Here is a 26433-nt window from a genome sequence, read left to right as displayed (position 1 = left end):
TTTGAAACAATGTCATTAAATAATGCGAAACGAATCTGCAATTGCACTAAGGTTACTTTTACATAGTGTCATATTAAAAATTGTTTAAAAATTCTTTAATGGGTCCTGGAATTGTGTATCATGACTAAGTTCGTCAAATGCTTGTAGACAAGAGATTAATGATTATATGTAAATTTTGGCTTCAACCCTCTAAATAACTAAATAGTTGCAATATTTGTTGAAATTGTTACGAATTCTTCAAATTTATTTCTAAAATTACTGAGCTCGTCAAATACATATGCATGTCTAATCATAGACTGAGCAGTGAGCACTGATAACATCGGCGTTTTTTGATCGAAGGACTTAACATCAAGGTTGAGAGGCCAAAGAATTTTATCAAAAAGCAGAAGTTGTGAGAATCAATTCGAAACTTTCTATTTTATTTTTAAGCTCCCTTGCTTCTAATAGTACATATATGTATCTCAAAGTGCATTGATGGAATCTAATATGGACGACCAACAAGTCGGGCACAATCTCTTTAAAGTAGCTGATGTTAAATTTTCCTTAAAAACTTCCCACCTGTTAATACTAACAGCGAAAAATTTATAAATTTGTAAGTTTTATTGGTTTTCACGCCTCGTGTAATTTTGTTTTATTGTTTTAACACTGAAAAAATATATATGTATTGTATGTACAAGAATAAGAGAATTCTCAGCTTTATGTACATAAAATAAAAAGGGATGCAAATACATTGAAATATAAGAGAGGTTTTTAAAAAATTAGGCACAAAGAAATTACAGAAAAAGTTTAAAAATTAGTGAAAAAGGTGCGCCGCTTTGGCGCTCCCCCCGCATTGCAGGGTCTGCGGGCGCGGTCGCTACTCCACTGTCTTATTTTCAGCTTGTTTCATTTTGTTTAGTTGTCTCAGATTATTAATTTTTTTTTTTAATATTAGTGCACCAAGGTTTCTCGGGTACAACATATAAATATGTGCATTTATGTATATAGACTTATCATAATATGTTTTTCTCAAAACGAGACAATTTTGAGAGTTTGCTCAAAATAGAATGCCAGATTTATTACAATTTCAGACCAAATTAGTTCACTTTTGTTTATCCAAGTAAAATATTCTGCTCCACCAAAACTGTTTCCCAAAGCTCAATGTAAGAAGGACTTCCGTCTTAAAAGTCGATAGGATTATATTAATATTATACTTCCATTATTTTTATATATATATAATCCAAAATTTTTGTTTGCATCTTGAGGTATAAATTTACTATCAAATATTTCCTCAAGATTCACTGAAAATATCAGTTGCATTCGGTTTTTTTACTTTCCACAATCAAAATAGATATGTTGAACCAGGGGCGTAACTAGAAGACTTGGGCCTGCATACAAATGTTAGCAAAAGGCCCCCCCCCTTAGTAGTTTTTTTTTATTAATATTAAATTAAAAATTAACACATAATTTAAATGTTCTTTTTCCTCACCTCCGAAGTCGCAAATTCTGAAATTACATCTTTCAAAGACAATTTAAAAGTTTCTTCATGTTTAATCGATAATATTGCTAATTCACTGAGCCTGAGTTGACTCTTCGAATTCTTTTATGAGTTTTATTTATTTTTATTTACTAAAAGTTTGTTCAACACTAGCGACAGTGACCGGCTAAGTGAAAAATAACAAAAAGGCCGTGTACATTTCAGCAAATTCACTTTCTATAGAATTATGTTTTGAAATTAACAAATCCGAAAAGTGTTTAATAGACATTGTTGCCCTAATATCAGCATTTTTATTTAAATACCTAAAAGACAAGTATGCACAGCAATTTGAGTTGCTCTTGCACAAACGGCAAACACATTTTATCAATATAAAAGAAGTATTTGATCATCACTGGAAAATGTTTATGAAAGAATACTTAGGAAAGGCGGCATAGCCGATAATATAATTTCAGTCTTTCTAAGATATCAAGTATTCTAATAATAGCTGGAAGCCATTAACTGAGGCGACACATTTGTACTTGGCACTTTTTAATTTTTATGAAATAATCGGGACAAAATGAAAAATTTGCCCGGGACCATACCTGGGACATACATATGTATTATAAGCCGATGTATGTACATCTAATTAGTATAGTTGAAATCTTTCAATGAAACAAAATGTAAGTGCATATGTATACATACATACATATGTACCATATACAACTGAAATTTAACTGAAACTATTTTTTTGGATATTACTTTATTGAGAATTAAATAATTTACAGATTTTGTGATCACATGAAATATTATTATAATCTAAAATATGATTGAAAGTATGAAAATAAAATAATATTTAAAAAATTGTTGTTTGAGATTCCAGTCCCACTGAAACTCGAATATTATATTTTCTCGAAAATTTTAGAGCTGTATTTTTGCTTTTAATAACCTTAAAACTACAAATTAACAAATTATTAAAAAGTGTATGAGTTAATTTATATCACTGAAAGAAAGAATGAACATATACAATGTATGTATGTAAACATCAACAATAATCAAAAACACATTACATTGAGTGTTGTTTCCTAAAAGTATCTATTATAGCTAATATTATATATTTTCATTAACTGACACAAATATTGGCTCGATAGAGATTTTAAAAATAGTTTATTCCAAAATATAAAGAACAATCACGGGATTTATAATTGTTTTTTTTTTTTGGCAGTTCAGAGACTAAGTATACACAAGTAGATAAACTATTTTACAATAACAGAGTGTGCAATAGAGCTAATGAATTTTATTATAGTATATTGTATTTTAAATCATTCAAAACAGTATTTTGTGTCAAACAACAAATTTGCCATCTATGAATTCATATTCATTTATGAAATTTTATAGTTAAGGGAATTTTACCAAATATAATTTTCAAGTGACTAATGTTAAATGTCCTATTGAATTTCAGTCAATTCAGTATTTTAGAAGTTTTTTTAAATATAAATTTTTACTATGAGAGTGAGATTTAAATCAATTTAAGTATAATATATTAGATTGTTATATTTACAAAAAATGTTCTTGTAAAGAGATAAAAAATACAAAATATTGTGAGTTTTCTAATTTTGCATTAATTTGAATTTATTGTAAATATGTATTATAAAAAGTATGTGAATTAATAGTGTATATTGACCAAAAAGAGAAATCAAAGAATAACTACTATGATTTCCTTTATTGTTATTTTTTGTTGCTATTTTTAAGTGATCTTCTATTGCATTGTATATTATATTCTAAAATATACAATTTCGAGTGAAATTTAATTTTAAGTATTATATGGGAAAGTAATAAGAAAACATGCTAAAATTATACATATATGCATAATCATGTGTAAATAAAAGCAAAATGGCTATCTTCAGAACCATTGGACAAAAATTTTTTTTTTAAATGTTTTTATTGTTAGAAATGAATTTCAAGTTATTTTCTTTACGTATGACAGTCAATTAATCAATCAGTTCAGTAATAAATTAATCATCGTATTTATATTATTTTCAAGGTTACATATGTTTGTATGTATAATTTAATAATACAGAAAAAAAATGTCTTTAAAGTTATATTTCTTTGGCACAAAATAGTAAATTAAAGATGGTATTAAAATATACAAACATTGTTAGATTTCTTTATCATCGAATTCAATAAATTTAACTGAAAATACTTTGGCTATATGATGATTTTGGCAAATTTTGATAAAAAGTATGATGTGGTAATTTACAAAAGTTTTGGATTTCATGTGATTTATCTTGCAATTGAATTATTTATGTACATTCAACTTGTTTAAACACGTATTCATATACATACATACTAATATATGGAAAAACACATTTTTTTCTTACAACATTAACTTTTAAATATTTTTTTTGTATATATAAATATATTTATATAAATTGTGAACAGTAAAGATTTAATACATATATAAATATAAAACTATGACACCTTTAGTTGAAATAATCAAAAAGATTACAATATATAATATATATGTACATTTGAAAACTCGGCAAATATCTTAAATTAAAAACGAAAAAAAAATGAAGTAAAATTATATAAGAATATATGAAACGATACTAAAATGCATTTGAGTTAAGCAATTTTGGTATTTTGTATTTATAGTCTTCATAATTATGGAATTTGAAAGTAGTTGGCACGAAATATTAATAGAAAATCATATTTTGTTTATTGATTCACGAATTAAGTTCAATCTATAATTTCCCGATTTGCAAATTTGAGTCGGTAATGCAATAAAATATAATATAATATATAATTGAACTAAAATTAACATACAAACAAATGTACATACATACAATGAAGCTGCATACATGTTGTGTGCATATTATGTATGTGGCTTTTTTTAAACTTTATTTACATATGTATATACGAAGTATTAACAGATGAAGTTTTTGAATCCAAAAAAAAAAAGATTTTAGGGCAAATTGGAACACGGAAATTACATTAAATTTGTTTATGTAAATACATGTTTAAAAGGGACACATGCGCACAAATACTTACTTATAAATCGCATACTCATACAACAATACATTATAATATAATATATACATACAAATATGTTTGCTATACTAAATTTTAACATCGAGTGAATAAATCAACACATCCATGAGGGATTTAATATTTTAGTAAAAAATAATTAGGCTTTTTATCACAATTAGACAAAAGACACAATACAAGAAGTAGAAAAAATAGAGCTCACATGAATATCAGTACATTTATACGTTTAAATACAATAATTTTGAAGATTGTATATATAATACATCACGTTTGGCACAAGGAATAAGATTCATCACAATCGCGTTTGATTTTTCTTTTTTATATCATGATAAGATATTGGAAAAAAAATAACATGGACTCCTCTCATATATGAAGTATAATAATTTTTCTTTTTTTTCGTCGAATAACGTATGAAAATATAGTTAATCTTAAGTTTAAACCGATTTCAGTCGAGAAAATTTTTGTTTGTATACATATATATTTAAGATTTGCTACGTAAAAATTTGGAGTACAAAAACAATTTTGGCCGAAATGCATAAGTCAGGGGTTTTTTTTTTTAAATCATTTTAAATTTATATTTTGTTGCCGGTGAAAGGTGTTTTGTTAGCTCATGATGCGCCAGTGAGGCAACAGTTGTCCAACGCGCACAGACGAATGCCTTGAGATGTTGTACAACACTGTCTCCCCACCGGCGAGGATGGCCCCCCACACTCCAAAGGTGCCATAATCAATTATGGAGTGGTTGCAGGCTGCCATCAGCGCCAAGTCTTCAGCAGCAGCACCTCCACTCAGAACCCTAACGTTGGCCCGTCCCTCGGATAATCGTTCCTCACACCATGCCGGATCATCGCTCAACACCACGAAAAGCACGGATTTGAACTTGCGCTCGAAATAGGCGATGGCCTTGTGGAAGTACGAAGGTTCAGCCAAGGTGGCAGTTCTCGTCCTCCACAGGTAGTGACGATAATCGGTACGTCTCACGTGAACAGCCACGTAAACTCTCGGAGGGTGGGGAAGTTGCTCACCGACTGCCACCAGAACTCTCCGAGCCCGCTCTCGAAGACTCGCCTTGAACGAAAGCTCCTTGCGGATGTCGGCAGTCCAGGATAGAACCAGCTCCGGCAAAGCTGCGTACCTTGGCAGGAGTATGCTTTGTCCGGTGTGATTCCATGCTTCGAGGCCGCTGACTGGTTGTTCTCTAGGTGCTGGGCAGTGTCCGACGTAAGCCAGAGGTGGAATTGAGAGCTTTTCGAAAGCATCTCCCAAGCTCTTACTGATGCAGCGGGGGACGTATGCCTCGAGGCCTGTTCTTCGCGCCAATGCCCACACTGAAGCGTACTCCCAGATTTGATTGCCGAGACGACCTCCTTGGGCAACGGTGACGATTCCATCCCGGGGGCAATGTCCTCTCCATGCCTGTGGAACCTTCATAGGCTTCAGATTGGACTTGCATAGCGTCTTTTCGAGAGAAAGCAATCCTCTGTACTCGTCGTTGGACTTGGGCGATGCGTCGTACAGGGGGAAAATGAAAACGTGGACGACGTAAATGACGAACGACGCGAGAATGATAGCTAGAACCAGCTGGTTCTGGTTTGAATAGAGCATCACCCCGGGTCAGTGCTTCTTTTTCATGGCTCAGCATCGTGCGGCGCGTTTGTTGGCGTGGATGTGCGAGGCGCGGGGTGGCGGGGCGAGGAAGGGCGAGGTGACGTGGGGCTCCATGTGGAGCTGATGGGGCGGAGCCGGCGGGGCGAAGCGGCAACTCAAACAAGCGAACTCATACGGAAACGTCAGGCGGCTCTCTTAGTCGACGGATCGATACGGCGCAGCCGCCCTCCTTTTCAGCAACAGGGCCGGTAAAGCAGAGATCTACTCTTATCATCCAGATCCGGGGAACAAAGCCTCCCTGCTTGGAAAAAGCTTCCGAACTTCACACATACGAAACGGGAAAAAGCTCAGAGTTTTCGAAATGTAATTTTCAAAAGGATTTTTACAAAAATTTTAGACTGAAATTCGTATCAGTGGTGTAATCAAGAGTGGGGGTGCATTTGCACCTACCATAATCTAAGCAAAATATAAATTTCAGCAAGGAACGATATTGATTATAAATAAATATCGACATGATTTCTAAAAAATGTATACAATTTAAATGTTTTAATTGTTTTGTACCTAAAATTTGTGACAAAAAATTGAATATTTTGTAGGGAACATATCATTTTTTCTATTGCACCTCCTTATTGAAATTTTGGTGCGATTCATTTACATAGTAATCAGGGTTGTGGATTCAGAGGATTTCAAGTGGAGTCGGAGTCGTAAAAAATTAACCAACTGCGAATCCTTTTTATTATTTTCTCAATTTAAAAGCATTACGGTATCTGTCAACAAGAGTCTCCAATTATACTGATGTAAACTAATAAATTAAAAAAAAAATCGTGATTTTAAATTACATTATAAATAAAATCGTTGAATTTCAGGTATTTTGATGTTTTTTGGCTAAAACCGACTGTTTCATATATTTTTATTCTCATTTTTTGCAGTGATTTATTTGTGTATGATATTCATACGTATACACCATTAATGTACTTTAAGTAATTACCAATAATTCGATAAATTGGGTTACATGCCAATTTTTAAGGATTTTTAATTTTTTTAAAAGTCGATCTTACTAAAATCGTTCAAATTGGAGTTGGAGTTTGGAGTCGGAGTTGGAGCCGGAGTCGGTGAATTTTGACCCGAATCCACAACCCTGATGGTTACTATGGTTACTATATGAATCTCACAGCGGTAGACAGCTTTTTCTATCTATTTATCATTAATTTATTTGCAATTCAATTACTGTTGATTGTCCTTTGTTTTTATTTAATTAATTGTTTTATTATTATAATATTTATTGTATGCGAGTGATTCGTTAACGAGTTATCTTTTTTAAGCTTCCCAAAAACCTACATTTTTTCATAAAAAAACTAGTGCAAAACTCGTGCTTTATATTTCCAGTCAGTGAGGGTTGATCGTCCTTTGTGTTTATCGAGCGTGGTTACATTCAAGCACTTTTGCTATTTCGAATTTGAAAAAGCTGTAACTTTTAGTCAGTCTATGCCAAAATGATTTTTACAAAAAGTAATCCTCGCAAGTGTGCATATTTTATTTTATTTTTTTTATCTATACCAGGAAGGCCTAACATTGTAAATTTGATACAAATATTATACAAAGTAAATACATATCAATTAACACCCACAGAGACATCTATGGTCAAATTTGTAAATATGCAGCATTTTTAAACAATTCAGCGAAATTCACCGAATACATATAAATTAACATTCACAGATACATTAATGGTCAGATTTGTAAATTTGCAGCATTTTATACAATTCAGCGAAATTTGAAATTGCTGAAAACTCGAGATTTGCGAGAAAATGGGTATGGTTGCCAATTTGTTGGAACCGTTTCAATGTAAATCAGATAAATTGGCAAACTCTGATAGGAAACGATCGACATGGAGTCACAAATCCAAGGTCTGGCCAGCAGAAACCAGTGAGATTTGAACCCGTGACCATTTTGTTTTATTAAAGCATCATATGCTCACCACTAGTCTATTCTGCTGGTATATACATATGTATGTTACAGTAAAAGCATATTTCAAGTGAAAATATATTTTCACCAATTTAAGCAGTGAAAATGTATCAAACAATAAATTTACAACGTTTAACTCTATCTTTTCTAAATTTAGCCCTAACAATCCAATCTTAAATGAATAGGGCCAACCCTTACTTAACTTAACCTATCCTAACCCTTAAATAATACCAATCCTAACAATCTAATCTTAAATTAATAAAACTAACCCTGAAAATGTAACTGGTTATGATTTCACTGAAACGTTAGTGAAAATATATTTTCACTTGAAATATAATTTCACTGTGATATATACATACATACATGTGTCTGTAAGTTGATTTGAGTATTTTGTATATTGTGGTACTTTTATTTTCTTTTTGTATATCTTGAAAAAGAAATTCGCCCTAGAAAAATGATAAAAAGAGAGCATTTTATTTCGCTTTAAAATTTGAAAGTTGTATCAAGATTTGTATGACCCAAAGTGTGTGTGTTGGTACGTAGTTGTATTCTGACCCAGAGTTTCAAAAGCGCCCGCAGCTACAGGAGTAACCACTTTCAGCCTGGGTATCCGGAAATGAATTTTCTCGCGATCACGACGCTTTTCCTATACAAAGTGCAGGCCCGCAGCAGTAAAAAGCGAGTGGGGGGTAGAGGCGGCGTTGAATGCGCGCAGGTACAGGGGCGGCAAAAGCCCTTCCGCCTTAAAAATGTATGAACTCGGGGCGCCAAGTGGTTTCGGAAGGAGTCGAAGGAGACGAAAAATTTATTGCAGCCTTTGCGGAATTGGCGCTTCCCGACCGGCAATCAAAAGTATCCAAAGAGTGGTTTGATGGTCTGACGCAACCCCTCCTTTGCCATCACCTTTCAGGCCCCCGAGCCCTCTGGCACTGTCCCTTCGCATAAATTCACCCGGGAGCAAGCCGTCCCTTCGAATATAAATTTAGGGGAAAACAGGGCGAATTCTTCGGATTGACACGTGCGTAAAAAGCAAACGGTATCGAGGTTGGATAAGATTTTATCGTATGTATGTACATACAATTTATAATATGATCGATGGTTCATATTATGTACGCATGCGTATATAAATATGACCAAAATCGATGCGGTGCAAACGATCGACAAGCACCAGACAGAATGAACCACAGATTAACGACACGTGTACCTTATGCGTGCGCACTGCGCGCACTTACACTAAGCAAAATCTACCCGAAGTCCCGACATACCTACCCTGTATACGTTCTGTGCTTCTGATACTTTAGTTCTGAATTTTGCCTTATTAAACTCGCCAGAAAGATCCAACTCAATTTTAATAATTACCATTCGAATAATTGCATCTGTGCACATCGAAAGGTTACTCGTCATCTGATGTACAATCTATCATTCGTGAAGTCGAGAATTGCGTTTAAAGTAGCCATTCAGTTAGTCTGTCTAGCGCTTGTCGATCGTTTGCATCAAACCCATATTATATTATGCATTATTATCTGAATGTGTCATTGTATTGATTATAAACTATTCGACGTTTATGTTTATTTGTTTATTTTTACATTTGCGATATTGAGTGAGTAATTAATTTATAAACCTTATATAATGATTTCGATTTTTCTTTATTTTATTACGCAACATGCCGGACGGATGGTGGGGATGGGTACTGGATGCCATCTATGTAGACTAGATTTGCCCTTAAAATTGAATCGAAATCGTGCCCAAAAATGGATAGTCGATAGCAAAACAATCATATTCGCATACTCCTATCCGCAATTTTTTATGATAAAGTACATATATACATTCATTTTTATGCGTCTTTGCCACAGAGGTTCACAACGATTTCTAATGGAGGGGGCGGCAGGCACATTTTTGTCAAATGACAAAAAACAGTGGCTCGAAATTTGTCAATACAGTATGATTAGCGAAGAGTGTGCAGTCATGTTGAATTAATTTTATAAACTTCTCCTCTAATAAATTGTGATAAATTTACCGTAAAATATTTGCAGCATTTTAACGTCACTCAATCTATTTGGAAGTATCGTATCAAACAAAGCGTAAAATCGCAGACGTTCCGTATCCTAATTGTCGCAAATCCAATTAATGGCGGCGCATTATAAACCCTTTTGGTAACCAACAAGGTGTGCGACTTAGTGACGGGACGCTACTGTGCAAAATTTAATTTGGTAATTGAATTAGCCAATCACGCAGCCGGGAACAACTCGACGCCAGTGGCGCGCGACCGCACTCGCCGAACGATTATTTATTAATTATCAATTAAATCTTACTTCACCGGTAAACCGAGACCGTATTTCGAATTTGGCGGCCGTAAAACAGGGCGCACGGCTGAGATAAATTGTGTTGATACAAACGGAATTGAAATTCGATGCATCTCTGGCGAAATTAATGGAGATCAAAGACTCGTCGAATTGGCAGGTAGGTAACAGCCTCAGGCGAAATGGAATAACGCCAACCAACGTCAATATTGATCATAGATTGAACTCGCCTCACTTTGAATTCGATCAAAATCAACACCGATAGAGTCTATGATAGGTATCTATGAATATACATTATACATTATACCAGTTAGCTGTGTTCCATGGTTATGTAAAAAAATAAAATAATTTGAGACAATTTAATCTTGCGACGCTTTGTTTGCAAAGGCGAACTTAAGTTCACTGTTTTGGAGTTTTTAATTTGAAATTGTGAAATATTTCGAAAGTTAGCAAGGATCTCAATAATGGCGTATATTTGCATAGTCACTCAATTAACTTTGCGTCTAGTCAAAATTGACGCTGTAGAAAAATAATAATAAACCAATTCTGTATATTCAATTATACGCTTTTTAAAACACTTAACGATTATAAAGTAAACATATTCAAATAGATTAAATTTTGAAAAAACACATTTACAATATGAGTCGTTATGTTTGAAAATTGCGTCCATTGTTCAGTTCCAAAAACACTATTTCTGTTCGACTTAATTCACAAATTGTTATCACTTATTTTAATTCGATATATCCAAAATCTCCGAAAAGCAGAATAAATGTATTACAGGCCACCAGTATTTTTAAATATCATTAAACGCAAAATATTATATTTAATGTTTTGAGAAATAATTTTCCAAATGAAGAAAAGTGGACTTGTGCCACTTTTAAATATTACGGCTTATGTTGTTTTTTTTACACGACGAGAGGTTTTAACTAGTTTTTATGGTTATCAAGTATCCAAATATTCCTGGATGTGAGTTTGCATAAATGTTATAACCATTTTTAGGCGGTCGATGCATGCTTTTGACACCAAAAAATGGTTCATTATTGTCAATTTTTTTAGAAAAATCATGCTTTTTTGATCTCTTCCTTTGAATACTAATGGAGCGGTATATTTTTATTTGAAAAGCATCCCTTCAACGCCTATTTTTGGTTATATCAGCTGCAGTCTGCAGCTGATATAACCGCTTATAACAGCTTATTTGCGAAAAATGAAATATTGAGAAAAAAATTGACGTTGTATTTTAGATAAATACGTGAATGCACATTTTGCCGCACATGGAATCTTTTTGATGCATATTTTTATAAATTGCCATTTTTTATTGTTGCGTTTTGAGTAAATTTCTTCCACAATCGTAATACTTTCCCGAACTATTCCAGATAAAGTGGAAAAAGAGCGTCGGGGTAGGTTTAAGTTTAATATTCAGATAGGAGAAGTCGACCAAGCGGGCGAACGTTTTTCGTCCCATATTTATAAATATCGTGGACAAAAAATATCAAAGGAGCCCTTTGTGATTGGGTCTGAGGTGGAGTTTTCTCCTCATCTCCTCTTCTCTTCCCCACCTCCTTTCGTGGGCCCTTTACGATCATATTATGTCTGCGTCCACGATAGGGTCGGAGGAATTCTATTGGAAAAAGTGTCGTTTTTATTTTTACGGTGTCCTTTTAAAGGGAGGCGAGTTTTTGGATTTTTGTGGAAAAATGGAGAAAATTGAGCGATTCGTTTGTGGTCTTTATTTCGCGTGCCGATGGCTGTCGCATAGCGAAATTTTAAACTATTTATTGTGTTTTTCTTCGTATAACTATGTATGTTCAATCAAAAAACCATACACGAATCTGAACCACACTCTTTATGAATTTTATTTGTATTTTTTAAAATACAATTTCTATTCAATTTTGCCATGAAATGGGACAATATGGAGGGATTTGGTAGAATATGCAGATATATAGGTACTGTTCCCTAAAGTGGTAACAGCCCTCGGGCATGACTTAATACAGATTACTCTACCGTGGTTTAAGGTGGGTGAGAGGAGACGGGCTTAAGGGTGTAGGTACTCCATGATGATGACGAGGCTGAGGAATATCCTCGACAGACACTAATTGAGATATCTTGTACGGGCAATATTCAATTACCGCGGCAAACTCGCACCAATTAAAAATTCGAACGTTCGATCGAACTTCATCGATTTATTATACATACATACATATATTAACATAAAGGGAGTGCTTGTTAAAATCAAATATTAATATTTTATTACATACATACATCATATGTATGTATATCATAGATCTTATAGCAAAAAATTGTGCCAGAGACTTGGGTATACTTATAGATTCCAAACTATCATTTAATGAACATATTAATCATATTGTTACTAAATCTTATAAACTATTGGGATTTATTTGCTGAGTTGCGAAGCCCTTTAAGAATCCCCATACTCTGATTCTACTCTATTACAGTTTGGTTCGTAGTAATATGGAGTATGCCTCAATCATATGGTCTCCCTATTACCAAACTCACATTGAGCATTTAGAAACAATCCAGAAGCGTTTTTTGCGCCATTTATCCTATAAGACTGGTCTTAAAAAACTGTTACCATCTTATAATGACAGACTTTCTTTTTTCCATATTGCAAGTTTGTCTCAGCGTAGAAGGGTTTCTGATTTGTTAATTTTATATAAGATTGCTAATGGTATTCTTGACACATTTGTTTTAAGTGAGATTAATTTTAACGTTAATGCCCGATTCACCAGATGCACAAATCTTTTTTATCCACCAATTTATCAAAGCAACACCTCTTTCAATAGTGCAATCGTTCGTATATGCCGTATTTACGATAGCTTAGATGATTGTCCTGACCTCTTTAGTGACTCTTTTAGTTTTTTTAGGTCAAAGGTGAAGAAAATAATATGTGGTTGATTTGCTTCTTCACCCTTATAGTCTTTCTTTTTCTTTTTCTTTTTTACTTTATCTGTATCTTTTTCTTTATCTGTTTCTTTTCTTTTTTTTTAAATCTTGATGTTTTTGTAATTTTACTTTTTTATATCACCATGTATGTGTTGCTCACTGTAAATGGAATATTATATTTTTATTTATGTTTATTATTATTTTTTGTCTCATTATACAACTTTATTTTTATATTTTATTCTGTATGTGTGCCTATTTAAATAAAATAAAATAAATAAATAAATATGTGCCATTACAGGAATTACCCCAAGGCAACACATACGGTTAGATTATTTTTGTACATAAGTATTAACAACTTTTCAAACATAACAGAACATAGAATACAAATAGAGGCATCTTTGGGCAATCAACGAATTTTTTGACACAGTAAATTTGCGAGAAATATATAATGTAGGTAGCATTTATAAGATTCAACAATTTCTAAATGCTAATAACTCATATTTGCGGGAACCTGAGAGGGAGGATACCGATTTATTGGATCCGTAACAACAATTAAGCTAGAAAAGTCAGAAAATTCTAACAGAAGACGATCGATTTTTGTTTTTTTGAATAATTGCAAAATCTTACCAGCAGCCCATTTGGCCAGGATTTATCCCACGATCACTCTACTGGTAACTAAAAGGATTTCTATAAGGAGCGATTCATGTGTTGGTTAACGGTGATGTTTTTGAGTGATTGCATATGTCAGACATATAAATTCCATTGACGCCTTTTGCAAATCAGGATTCGATGTTTGTGCTTAGTTTTTATTGATATGAATAGCAAGTGTCAAACACGTGGCAGCTTACATCTACAGCAAGGCTTTCAATATGAGAAGATTTTATGGTAAAATTGAACCAAAACGTCAGCTTAAATAGTCTTCGTTATATTTACCATATACGAGTATGTACACATGTACATATGTATCATCTATCATCGTGTAATATAATACAGTTATTGCATCCAACGGTAGTTTGGTTGACTGACAGCTTATTCAACGATCGCTGGAATATTCAGTAGTTTTATTCTACATACCTATATATATATATATAATAGTCGAGCATTTTGGCTAGGGTGTAATAAATTAATATACTTTCATAAACTTAAAGACCTTGAGAAGTTTGTGTGGTATTTTAGAGTAACTAGTCCAAGTACTGAAATACCATTAGGGCTGCCTCAAGTTTGTACTTGTATGTTTATCGGAGTCTTAGCGCCAAAACTGCTTTGTTGACTTCAATGTACAAAGTCCAATTGCCAATTACTGTACAACGGTTTGATTTTATGGATACCAAGTTTGTGCCATCAAAGGTGACCCATATATGTACATACATATTAATTAATTAATTAATTTAAATTGGCACATATATAGAATAATATATAAACAAGAAAGCAGTATAGTGAGATAACAAAATAATAAATACAAATAAAAATATAATATTCCATGTACAGTGAGCACCATATATATGGTAATATAAGAAAACAAAAACAATGAATGACAATGAAGGTGACAAAGCGAATCAACCACAGATTAGCTTCTTCACCTTAGCCCTAAAAATACTGAAAGAGTCAGCAAAAAGGTCGGGACAATCATCTAAAATTCTAAACCATCGTAAAGACGGCATATACGTGCGATTGCACTATTAAAAGAAGTGTTATTACGTCAAATTCGTGGATCAAAAAGATTTTTACATCTGGTGAATCGGGCATTAACGTTAAAATTAATTTCGTTCAACACAGATGTGTCAAGGATACCATTAGCAATCTTGTATAAAATTAACAAATCAGAAACCTTACAGAAAGAGAGTCTGTCATTATAAGATGGTAACAATTTAACATATGGTTTTTATTTAAAGTATTATACCTATAAATATACCGCGTGAAATGGGGTTTCTGAAGGTGCACAATCTTATCGCAAGAGTTTTAATTTTTTTGCACACATCAAACTGCATACACGATAAAGCGCCAGTGCACTTTTATTTGCAGGAACAACAACTGAGCTTTCCTTGCATTCGCAACTGAAAAGATACGGCGTCAGGATTACTGTTTTACGAGTGCTGTAAATCACTTTGGACTGTCTGCGCGGAATTTTCAGGTCGCATTGTTTCAGCATTGCACCTACATCTGCAAAATATCTACTACCAACAAAAATATAATACTAGTGTCGCATGAGGTTTTGCTCGTACATATACATATATTTGGAAATAAATTTTGTACTTGCTTTCTTATAAACATGTGGATGTGTATGTATGTTGAGTGGAAGTGCATAGGAAGAATATTTTTGAAAATGTCGCAAGCAGGCTGCACCAGATGCATATCCCAGAACGTGCTCCTCCACCATATTGCGTTTGTTTGTGATATGCGACTCCACTTTTCAACTTTTCAGCTAATAAAAGCGCCTAGAAATGTTGTCCAGAAACTTATTGCATATGTATATGTACATACACCGTATCAAGATCTGATTATAAGATAATATTTAATTCTAACTTTTTTTTTTGATGTTGGAATTATTACAATCTAGTGGAAGTTTTCAGTTGTATAATGTCATCAAAGTTTGCTCATATAGTTGCCGAAATTGGTGCTTGGCGAGATCTAATCGTCGAAGTGATGCACGATGCCCGCAAGGGTCAAAATATGGTTTTGCTCGACTCTATTGTTGTAATGACGACGGCTCTCAAACTTTTCGCAAAATGAAAGTTTTCAAGTCACTTTGCCGCCTTCGCTCATTTATTTTTCTCAAGTTTTACGCCGTTTGAATCTTCGGTCGAGTTTGGGTTTTAGGGTGTGTGTAGTTGTAAAATAGAGACCTTTACTTAATGCGACCTTGAGAATTCCAGACTAAAAACTTCCTTTATGTATCTCGTGACTTGAAATTACTTTTCAGTCGAAAACCTTGTACATTTAACAAATCCAATTTACTATACCGAAATATATCTTGGTTTCTAGAAATTGAGTAATCAACTTTTGTGCGGTTTATTTAAGTTCGAAATTAGTTAACATAATCAAGGGTAAAATTACAATTTTAAACATTTCCACTTAAGACTAACATCATTTGTATTATTAATTTGACATTCTTATTTTTTCATAAACATAATTCAAAATCAAAGTCATAATGTTCGAAATTATATATATTCAGTCAATTTTCTGAGAAAAAAAATAGCTAATACGGAATACATATGAGATTGAAATGGCATTAGGTGGATCACGTTACTACAAAAATGGACGAAAGATATCAGAGGGAATGTAAAAGAGTGCAAGTAGGGATTGCAAAGATTTTGGAATTTTCGATATCAGTATAACAGAAAGAAAAAACGGTGATACCAGTAGTATCGATACTTCCAGTATTGTTTTATTTAAAATAATTGTTAGTATAAAATATCCGTACGCCGATAACCCGAGGAAGCCTTGCATCTTTCAAAATGCTTATTGAAAAATACGTCAAACCCAAACCTTCAAATACAGGATACTGTGAAGTAGGTACGGCCCAGGTACATGATATTATAATGTTTTGGACAAATCTGTGATTTTTTCGTGTGTAAAAAAAGGGTAAAATTATTATAACTGCAACTTTTCTAAAAATGTCAAAAAATAAATACGTACGTAAATACTGCATAAAGCGATATTATATTTACATTGAAATCCAACGTCCCCAAAATGAGCATTTTTAAAAGATTTTGTTTATTTTGTTTTATTCTCTCGTTATGCCTGCTTTTAAAAATATACGCATCGGTCATTTTCGTAGATTTAACCATAGATACATATATTGTTTTCAAAAAATAAAAGGTACAAATTCGTAGTAGCGCTATTGGTATTGCAATCCCAAAGTGCAAGGTAGGTCACAAGGGAGATGGGTTGATAAAGTTAGTAAAATCTGTGGGATAAAATGGATGAAAGTAGCGTAAAACAGAGACGAATGGGAGCGTGTTGGAGAGGCATTCATCCAGCAGTGGATGGTGAATGGCTATAAATGATGATGATACATATTATATAATGTATATATTATAGTTGAATATCTTGTCATTGCTTGAAAGTGTTAGAATATAATGCTTGATCTCTTTCAAAAAAAAATACATCTCCGAAGACTATCATATATTTATAGTAGGAAATTTCGTGGTTCTTAATTGAAAACTACAAATTTATGTACATATTGGAAAAATACATAAATAAACATTCAATTTTATATAATAAAGGTGTGAGTGTTTACTAGAATGATGTCGTTGTATATGGTTTTTGGAGCATTTGAGCATAAGATTTCGATCAGGATTTCAACATGTTGGGATATCGCATATGGTGAAGATTATGTATAAGCTACAAAGTTATGATTAAAAACATGTCCCACGCTTTGAGAATGGCGTCGAACCCACTATCTGCGTCAATTTCAGACATTGTCCCGCGCGGAGAGCGGGGTTTTGACGCCAAAGTGTTCCCGTAGGACCTGATGCAAATTAGCATTACCGTAAGGGGGTAATTGGCATAACCAGATTATCGCATTGGGCGGGAGAGGGTGGTGGGCGAGTGGGGCTCCCGCGTCGTTAAATTTGATGTTCGCTGGCGGCAACTCGAACGGTGCGAAGATGCGTTTCAATTTGTATGGGTCGCCGCGTTGAGATTATTTCGTTATAACGAGATTATTACACACAATCATGTACCTATGCAAATTTGAGTAGGCATTTCTAAATATTGATGCTTAACCTTTTGTTAGAATTTACCGAAATTTTCTAATATATATTTTAGGTCGCACAAATACTTAGATTCATATTTCCGTGTAAAAATTATATTATACATGAAGTAAAAACAAATGAGATGCAGTCTAAAAACAATTGAACCCATTAAAAAAGGTAATGCAAAACAAATGAAGCAATTTTATTACTTAAACTGAGCAAAACTAGTAAATTTTGTTTTGTTTAGAATCAGTAAAAGTATGGTTATATTTTTTAATTTCACTTCAATTAACTTTTGTATGATTGTAAAATTCTCAATATTATAATTTTTATTTATTTGATTGTATCCATATACCACCAGTCAACACTTATATTTTAATATTATAACTAGAGGTAGGATAGTCACAGTGCTATCCATTGTTCCATTGTTGTAAATCCTTTGTAAAAAAGGTTCGGCAAACCTTTAACAATGCATTTACAACCTTTGAACAATACGCGGCACCTTCTGGGTCCGGTGACTAGTTATAACACTTTGTGTATAACGCAATTGTGTTCAGACAAAAACATTTAATCAAAATATGTAACTGCAAACAATGAAAACGGAGTGATAGTTGATGTTGTACCAAACATGCACTTCATTAAGTTGAAAAGTGACCATCTAGCGAGCAGACGACCCTCTCTATTAAAGGTTAGTGAATCCTGTTTCTAGATTTTTTTAAATCATTGATTTTTTGGTTCGTTTGCTTCGATTACTGTTTACAGCAGGGCTGTGGAGTTGGAGCATTTCAATCAGAGTCGTAAAAAATCAACCAACTCCGACTCCTTTTTATAAAGCTTTTCTATATTTTTATTATTTTCTTAAATTAATAGTATTACAGTATGTGTCAACTAGAGTCTCTTATTATTATACATTAAAGTGAATCCACTAATAAATTCCAATTTAATAATTTATTTATGAAAATTATGATTTTAAATGACGTAATAAATAAAGTCGTTGAATTGCAGGTATTTTGATTTTTTGTGGCCAAAACCGACTGTTTTCACCGACTCTATACTTTATATTCTCATTCTTCGCCTTGATGTATTTGTGTATGAAATTCATACACATACAATATTAATATTCCTACCTTTTGTTTATACGTACATATTTCATTAGCAATAATTCAATAAATTGGGTTACATATCAAATTTTAATGATTTTTTTAAATTACTTCAATTTTTTTATTATTTGAAAATCACTATTTTTTATTAGTAACAATTTCTTGACGTTGGCAAGAAAAGTCAATCTTACTAAAATTATTCAAGTTGGAGTTTGGAGTCGGAATTTGGGGTCGGAGTCGCAGTCACCGTCGGTAAATTTTGATCCGACTCCACAGCCCTGGTTTACAATCAGTTTGCTCCTTAACCATTTATATGTTTGTATATATGTATATTTTTTAGCTTGTAATTTTGCAAAATCGTCTTAATTTTTATTTATTTATTTATTATTTTGATATATTATATAATAGTTTACTGATAAAATTGCACCATTCCCTCTGCATCCCTAGGGTGAACTACAACTGCAAACTTTACCATATTTGCCGCGCTAGAGTGAACCTTTCTTCTGTCATATCGCTACCTTATAATACATGTATGTATGTTTGTGCATGTTCACGTGTCGCTGCATTGAAATTCAGAGCAACACCCAGAGTCAGGCTGTAATTGAAAAAATACAGATGCACGTGCAAAGGTAAACCCATCGGGGAATGCAAACACTGCATATTAGGGATTCAAAGCAAACATCCACAAGTTGGTACAGAGGGGGGTGAGAGAGAGAGAGTCGCTCTGGCGGAAAAAATCAACCCCAGCATATACTCACTTTCCCAAATACTCGTCTGGGTATGGTCTTGGAAAATAAGAATGGGATAGAGGGTTGGTCCGGAACGTTAGGGACGACTCAATGACCACCGAACACCGAGAGACGCTTCCGGTGTTTGAAAGGCATTAATCAGTCACGGTAGGACGGCTAGAAGATAGCTCATGCCCGGATGCAAGTCACGGAGCCCAGTGTCACCTGCAAGTTCACATGAATGCATATGTATATATGCCATTTTCTATGACGAAAATTCTACCAATATTTTCAAAACGGTTGTGTAGCAATGTTTAGTAATGTATAGTGAAAATAAATGCCAAAATTTTTATAAAATTTGGAATGGAAACGACTGAGAAGTTGTACTGTATGAAAATATGAGCAATGTATATGTATGTTGCAATTGAAGTATATTTTCCAGTTGTAATATATTTTGACTATTTGGAACATATTAACCAGCGGCGTGGTCTAGTGGTAAGTGTTGTATTCTCTCGTGCTAGAGGTCACGAGTTCGCTTCCCACTGGAGTCTCGTTGCTGGCCAGACCTTGGTTTGTCGAGGTCGGTCGTTTCATATCAGAATTTGTCAATTTTTTGATTTGAAACGATTCATGTAAAATTGACTTTCTTATCCAATTTTATATTGCGAAAAACCTTGAGTTATTATTATCTCTTAAGTTTCGCCAGATTTTCTCCATAGATGTCTCTATGGATGATTATTGAAATATAAATATTTCGTATTGTATATATATGTATATAAAAACGAATGTCTGTGTGTATGTGTGTGTGTGTGTGTCTCGAATAGGCTACGAAACCACTGAAGCGATTACGATGGAACTTTCAGGATTTGTTGTGTGCATGTCCGGGAAGATTACTGTGAAAAAAAAACGGGAACGGAAACGGGAAAAACGGGAATGAGTGTCATTCGCTATAATTTCTAAATGTTTTCGCGTCGCGACCAGGATGTTCACTGCCTGCGTTGTTCCGAAAAATGGGAACGGGAACGAGAACGGGAAAGGGAACGGGAAAGAGAACGGGAACGGGAATTGCATGCGTTATTGTGGCATTGCAACGCATGCAGGGTTCAGTTAGTTACATTATAAATAATGTTATTATTCGTATTGTTTACAATGTTTATATTAATGTCTGACCATAGATGTAAGATGTTAGACCAGCAGCATAGCTCGGTCGTTAAGCTTCTGCTTAGCGTTGAGAGGCGGCGGGTTCGATCCCTGGGCCTGAGCTTCGAATGAAAATGAATTTTTCAGAGTATGCTGTTGGTTAGACCTGGATTTGTGACTTCAGGTTGATCGTTTCCTATCAGAGTTTGCCAATTTTCTCTGATTTCATTGTTGAAACGGTTCCCGGAATAAAAATTGGCTAAAAATCCCTCCTATACGATATGTCACCTATAATTTGTTATTAATTATTGTACAATAAATAAGTTTGTGTACAAATTAATATATGTCTCATTGATTTACGAGTTTTACAGTGTCTCGTAATTCAGTGATTTATATAAAAATGAATTGTAATTTGTAAATTTATAATTGGCCAGGAAGGCGCATTGGGGTTTACCTGTAAGGTCTAGATGTATCGATTCTTAATCTGTTTAGCACATTCGCCGCTTTGGAGCAATCTGTAAGGCGAATGTGCATGATTAATTGAAAAATGAAAAACAAAAATAAAAAAATAATATATTCCATCTAACCCACGTAAGTTGATTCATATGGCGAATTACATTCCTACTAGTCGAAATATATTACAACTGAAAATACAGTTCAATTATAAGTTGGTACCAGGTTAGTATTTGCGTTTTTAGAGATATGATTTACTAGTTGGAATGTATTCGAATATAAAACGCCAGTTGGAATATATTACAACTGAAAATACATTTCGAGTGTAACGTATACATATGTATATAATATTATATATGACTATAATGACAGTCTTGGAAGTGAGATTGGTTGAATTTGTTTGACCTGTGGTAGTATTAAATGCATATGATGATATAATTGCTTGCTTTTTTTCATTAATTTGGGGTGGTGATCGTATAATTAATTTGCAGATGAAAAGGGTTTGTGTGTAAGATAATGCACGCCGGTTTTCTATTGAGAATATGCGTATAAGCATAATTTGTACAACCTGAACATATTTTCCATTCTAGATCTTAATTTCATTAATATTATAATTAAAAAAGGAAGTCTTCATTTTTTTACATGACGGTAAAATTGCTATATTCTTAAAAAGTGTTGTTGATGTAAGATGGGTTTTTATATAATATTTATATACAAATATATATACATATATAATTTTTGCTGCAATCATATTTATATTCTTTGAAAGTATATTGAAAGAAGTTGAATATGATATAATTTGTGAATTACAAAAGTTTGAATATTCGTATACGATCAATGGATACAATCCGTTAATGGGTATACGAATATGTATATTTGTTTCCAAGTGCTCACTCCGGTTCATTTTCGAACATACTCATACACGAACTGTTGGTTTTAGTTTAAGTGCTAACAGTCAAAAGCTACATATCTTCAAATAGATTCAGATCTCGCATGAAAGCTTTAACTGTCAAAACTTTTAAGTAGACCTTTGAGATGTTAAAAGGCAAACAATTAAAAAGGAAATCCCATGGAAGCTTCATTAAAACCTTATCATAATTCCCGTTTCTGCTATTGCAACCCAGTGCAAGCAAATACATAGAGGATGGGATAAACGATTGAGAATATTTGTAGTTTGCCTAATAGTTTGTGCATGAACAAATTGGTTCGTTTGTCAATTTGTTATTTTGTGTACACTATAAGGGGACAGATCGGTTCGTGTATACAAATGAGCATGTTCATGAAGAGAACGAAATGTATATTTGGACTGTAACATAATATATTATATTTTGGCTGTAGATATTACAATTTTTACTCCCTTTCGGCAGATCACATTTAATATGCAATCTCATCTCATCCCAATTTTCATTATAATGATTGCTCGTATGCGGTCCATTAATAACGTCTTGCACAATTAATTATCGGTTGCATCGTTGATCCTCGTCAGTTCATTTATCATCGGATCGGTCGCAATTCCGTAAACGATTTCTAATTCTCCCGATGGCCCTAGACACATTAGACTAAACGAGATTAAATCTACCCCTCCGCCATAGTCATCCCAAAGTTATCCCCTGCGAGTGATATAAGGGAAAAAGGGAAAATGAGAATGGAAGCCGACGGGGATGAGTGCACTCACACATATACCTACCTAAACGAGGAAGAATCCCCATCAAAGACTATTTGTTCGGAGAAAGATCATCACTCGATTTTGTCCCCGATTCCATTCAGTTTTATATTCAATACTTGAAATTTACTGTTATGGGAACTCGCGTGCTGAAAATTATTTCAATAATTCGCAGCACGCACAGTTTGCGGTTAGCGCGTCGGTATTTCACAGACAATTAGCGTTTCATTTTGACTTACTGATTGTGTGGTCTGTTTGAAATTGAATTTATATCACATTGCTATATTAAATTGTCATGTTAGGGTAATATAATATTTGGCGGTTTTTGCTGGGTTGTGTATTATTCAAGCAAAATAATTCGGTGTAAAGTGGTCCATTAGTAACCGGAAGGTTATCTATTTGATAATACAGAATTTCTAAAAATGACCGCCAGATGTCATTGAATGCCAATTGGCAGCCATATTATCTATTGTTCGTTTTAAATTAAAATTTAAGTATTTTAACGTTATATACATATGTATATATGTACTTAGTAGCAAAATGTAAGGTTTTGTGATCATGCGAAAATTCGTACTAGAGAATTTGACTGATACGAACTCAGAATGGATTACTGATCTCGTTTTTATGATCTAGAAAAAAATGTGTATGTGTGTGGGTATTAGTATGTATGCATGTGTATTTTGGGGATTTTTTAAACATATTTAGTCCTATTGAACTGAAACTTGTTATCGGTTACTGAAATGCTTATTGATACGACGCACATTTTTTTTTTAATTTTTAAGTTGATCGGAAATAGTACCTCTCCTTATATGTAGGTGTTCTCTTTTTTTAAGTTTTCGGATTGAATTAACTCCCAACCCACTCAATGGATCAGACTGAATTTTTTTTACATGTAATATATTTTATACACTTATATATTTTTTTATATTTTTACTTCAACCAGAATTACTTTTATTCTAGATAATCAAGGCTTTTTATGCCGTTATCAAAAACCTTTGTGTTTATTGAACTGAAATTTTATATCTAGAGGTTTAAGCTAATATCAATTATATATAAAATTTGGCGAACACCCGTCAACTGTCAACAAGTGTTAGTTTACTCTTGTTCGATTTTTCTTTCACTATTTTTTTCGATGCTTCAAATATGTATAATCCTTGTATCAACGTGATGAAAACAAAAAAAAATCATTAAATTTAATAAAGTGGGATTTTTTCCCCTTAGAAAAGTCAAAAATTTTGTGAGCACATAATTTTTTCCACACAGTAACTATGTAGATAAATCATTAAATCATTCAATCATTCACGTAAAGGTATTCACAGGTGAAGATAGAAGGAATTCAAATAAACGAATGATATAATCTACTGCTCTAAAAATAATTAATGAAAGTGACGAATACCTATGGTGATGCTGTATGACCATGGAACGATCTTACGAATGAAATCGTCTGAATGTATTTTTTTTTTTCAGATGTTCTCGATAAAAGGGAGAACCGAATATAATGGTGGCGTTTAGAAGGCATTCCAGAGGGAGGAAAATGCGGAGTAAATGGCGCGAACTCAAATCAGTACTGGCTCGAGCTGATGAACCTCCTATCTATAAACACTATGGGAGACTCTTCAACTCCATCTGATGATGACGAGCGCTTAATTGCTCACAAAGCGAGTGAACACCCCCATCCGCGTAATGATTCGAGGTTTTTCCCCTAAATAAATTTTAATTTCGTCTCGGGATGTTTGTTCCTACGCATAAACAGGTCGCATAAATCATTGAGGTACGATATGCATACATATTTATATGTATCTATTATTATACTAGTTGGTAGCTATTAATAATACTATAAACTGCTTCCAAACTTATTGCTGCTAGGCTTCCCTTTTGAAAAAAAATCTAATCTTGGTGCCTGCCCTCCTCTCCTTGTTTCTTTTATAAAATAATACAAACACATTTTTAAATAGTCAAAAATGTATAAAATGGAAAAAATACAATTCTTCTACCAACAGTATTTGTCGCAATTTCACCGAACATTATTTCATTATTTCAACCATGTCAATTCTGCTAGCACATCTAGTGTCTCTCCTATTGTGTGTATGTGTTTTTTTTAATTTTGCGATTCTGTAAGAAACTTTATGTGATGCTAACAATGCATTTGATGGAACAGAGACTATCTTTTAACCGCTTGCTTCTGTTTATTAAACATCTAATTTTATTTTTGAAAAACTTCTATGGGCTTACCAATGTTATCAGAATGCATCGTTTCAAGCCATCTACATATAATAACACTTGTGAATCCCAATGATAAATATGATGACTTGGATTTTATTGCATTGATATTTCTACTTCCTTGTTTCCTGTCGCTTATATTCCTAATATCTTTACTTGCATTACCATCAGTATCTTCATTATAAGTGGATTTTCTCTTGTAAACCTGTCGAAAATTACGTGCTTTTCAGGAACATATGTTATGTTTTGAAAGATTATTTACAACTATATATTATTTTATTTTATTATATTATGTCATGTTATATACTAACTTTTCGCGCCTCTAACTATTTGTTTTCAACTATTTGTTTTCAACCTTTATTTCGAATATTGAGCGTTAGCTTATGAACTTTGACGTGTCAAAAATGATTTGCACAATTTCAAATATCATTTATTCAAATACATGACTTTGTATTTATTTTTATGCTTGATTAAAATAAGATTTGGAGCTGTTTTTCAGGCGAACAATCAATAAAAATAATCCAAAAGAAAACAAAATGTTTAAAATTTTCGCTTTTGATAAATAATATGTATTTCAAATAAAAAATACGAAAACAAAAGAATATTTTTCCTATTGAATTCAACATGGATCATTTCGAAAATCTCGATAGTGTCAAAAGTAGGTTTTTTTCAAACTATTAATAGTCTTTTTGGTGTAACTTTTTATTTACGATTAATCTAAAAGTGATTACTGTAATGATAATTGACCATTTTTCACTCTCCACCCGGCATGCAGTCCGAAATAGGCGTTATTGTAAATAATTGCGTCTAGACTGGTAATTATGGCGATTCAGGCACGTATTTTTGTTCCAGACAATCACGGTCGACTCTCGTTCGTTCCAGCATTGATCTGCTCTGGTCTATGGAGAGAGACAAAGGTCTGTGGAATCGCATTTAAAATGCAACGTGTTCGCGGCTTCTTCGGTCCCACCGAGGCCACAACCGTCGACGCTGACGAAGAACGTGTCGGAAAAGCAAGAAAAACCATTGCGACTAGCTGCAAACAAAGTTGTAAGTGAGCGAAATATAACACATTACACACGATTTATATCCATAATGCTAAAGGATTTTCTGTTTGTGTTTTGATGTACAATTTGCATAAATATAATCGAGGCGATTTG

At 33.3% G+C, this 26433-nt stretch overlaps 1 protein-coding gene across 1 annotated transcript; it reads right to left on the bottom strand.

Moving 5' to 3' along the window:
• Positions 1-4904: 4904 nt before the first annotated feature.
• On the bottom strand, positions 4905-6317 carry LOC143916990 (galactoside 2-alpha-L-fucosyltransferase SEC1-like). The gene has a single exon (XM_077438344.1). The coding sequence runs from the start codon at positions 6104-6106 to the stop codon at positions 5105-5107; it is 1002 nt and encodes a 333-aa protein (XP_077294470.1). The 5' UTR covers positions 6107-6317; the 3' UTR covers positions 4905-5104.
• Between the last annotated feature and the right edge of the window lie 20116 nt (positions 6318-26433).

This window comes from Arctopsyche grandis, chromosome 9 (assembly GCF_051622035.1).
Source record: "Arctopsyche grandis isolate Sample6627 chromosome 9, ASM5162203v2, whole genome shotgun sequence".
NCBI classification, from domain to species: domain Eukaryota; kingdom Metazoa; phylum Arthropoda; class Insecta; order Trichoptera; family Hydropsychidae; genus Arctopsyche; species Arctopsyche grandis.
Note: the sequence above shows the minus strand (reverse complement) of the source record. Positions and strands in the feature narration are given on the sequence as shown.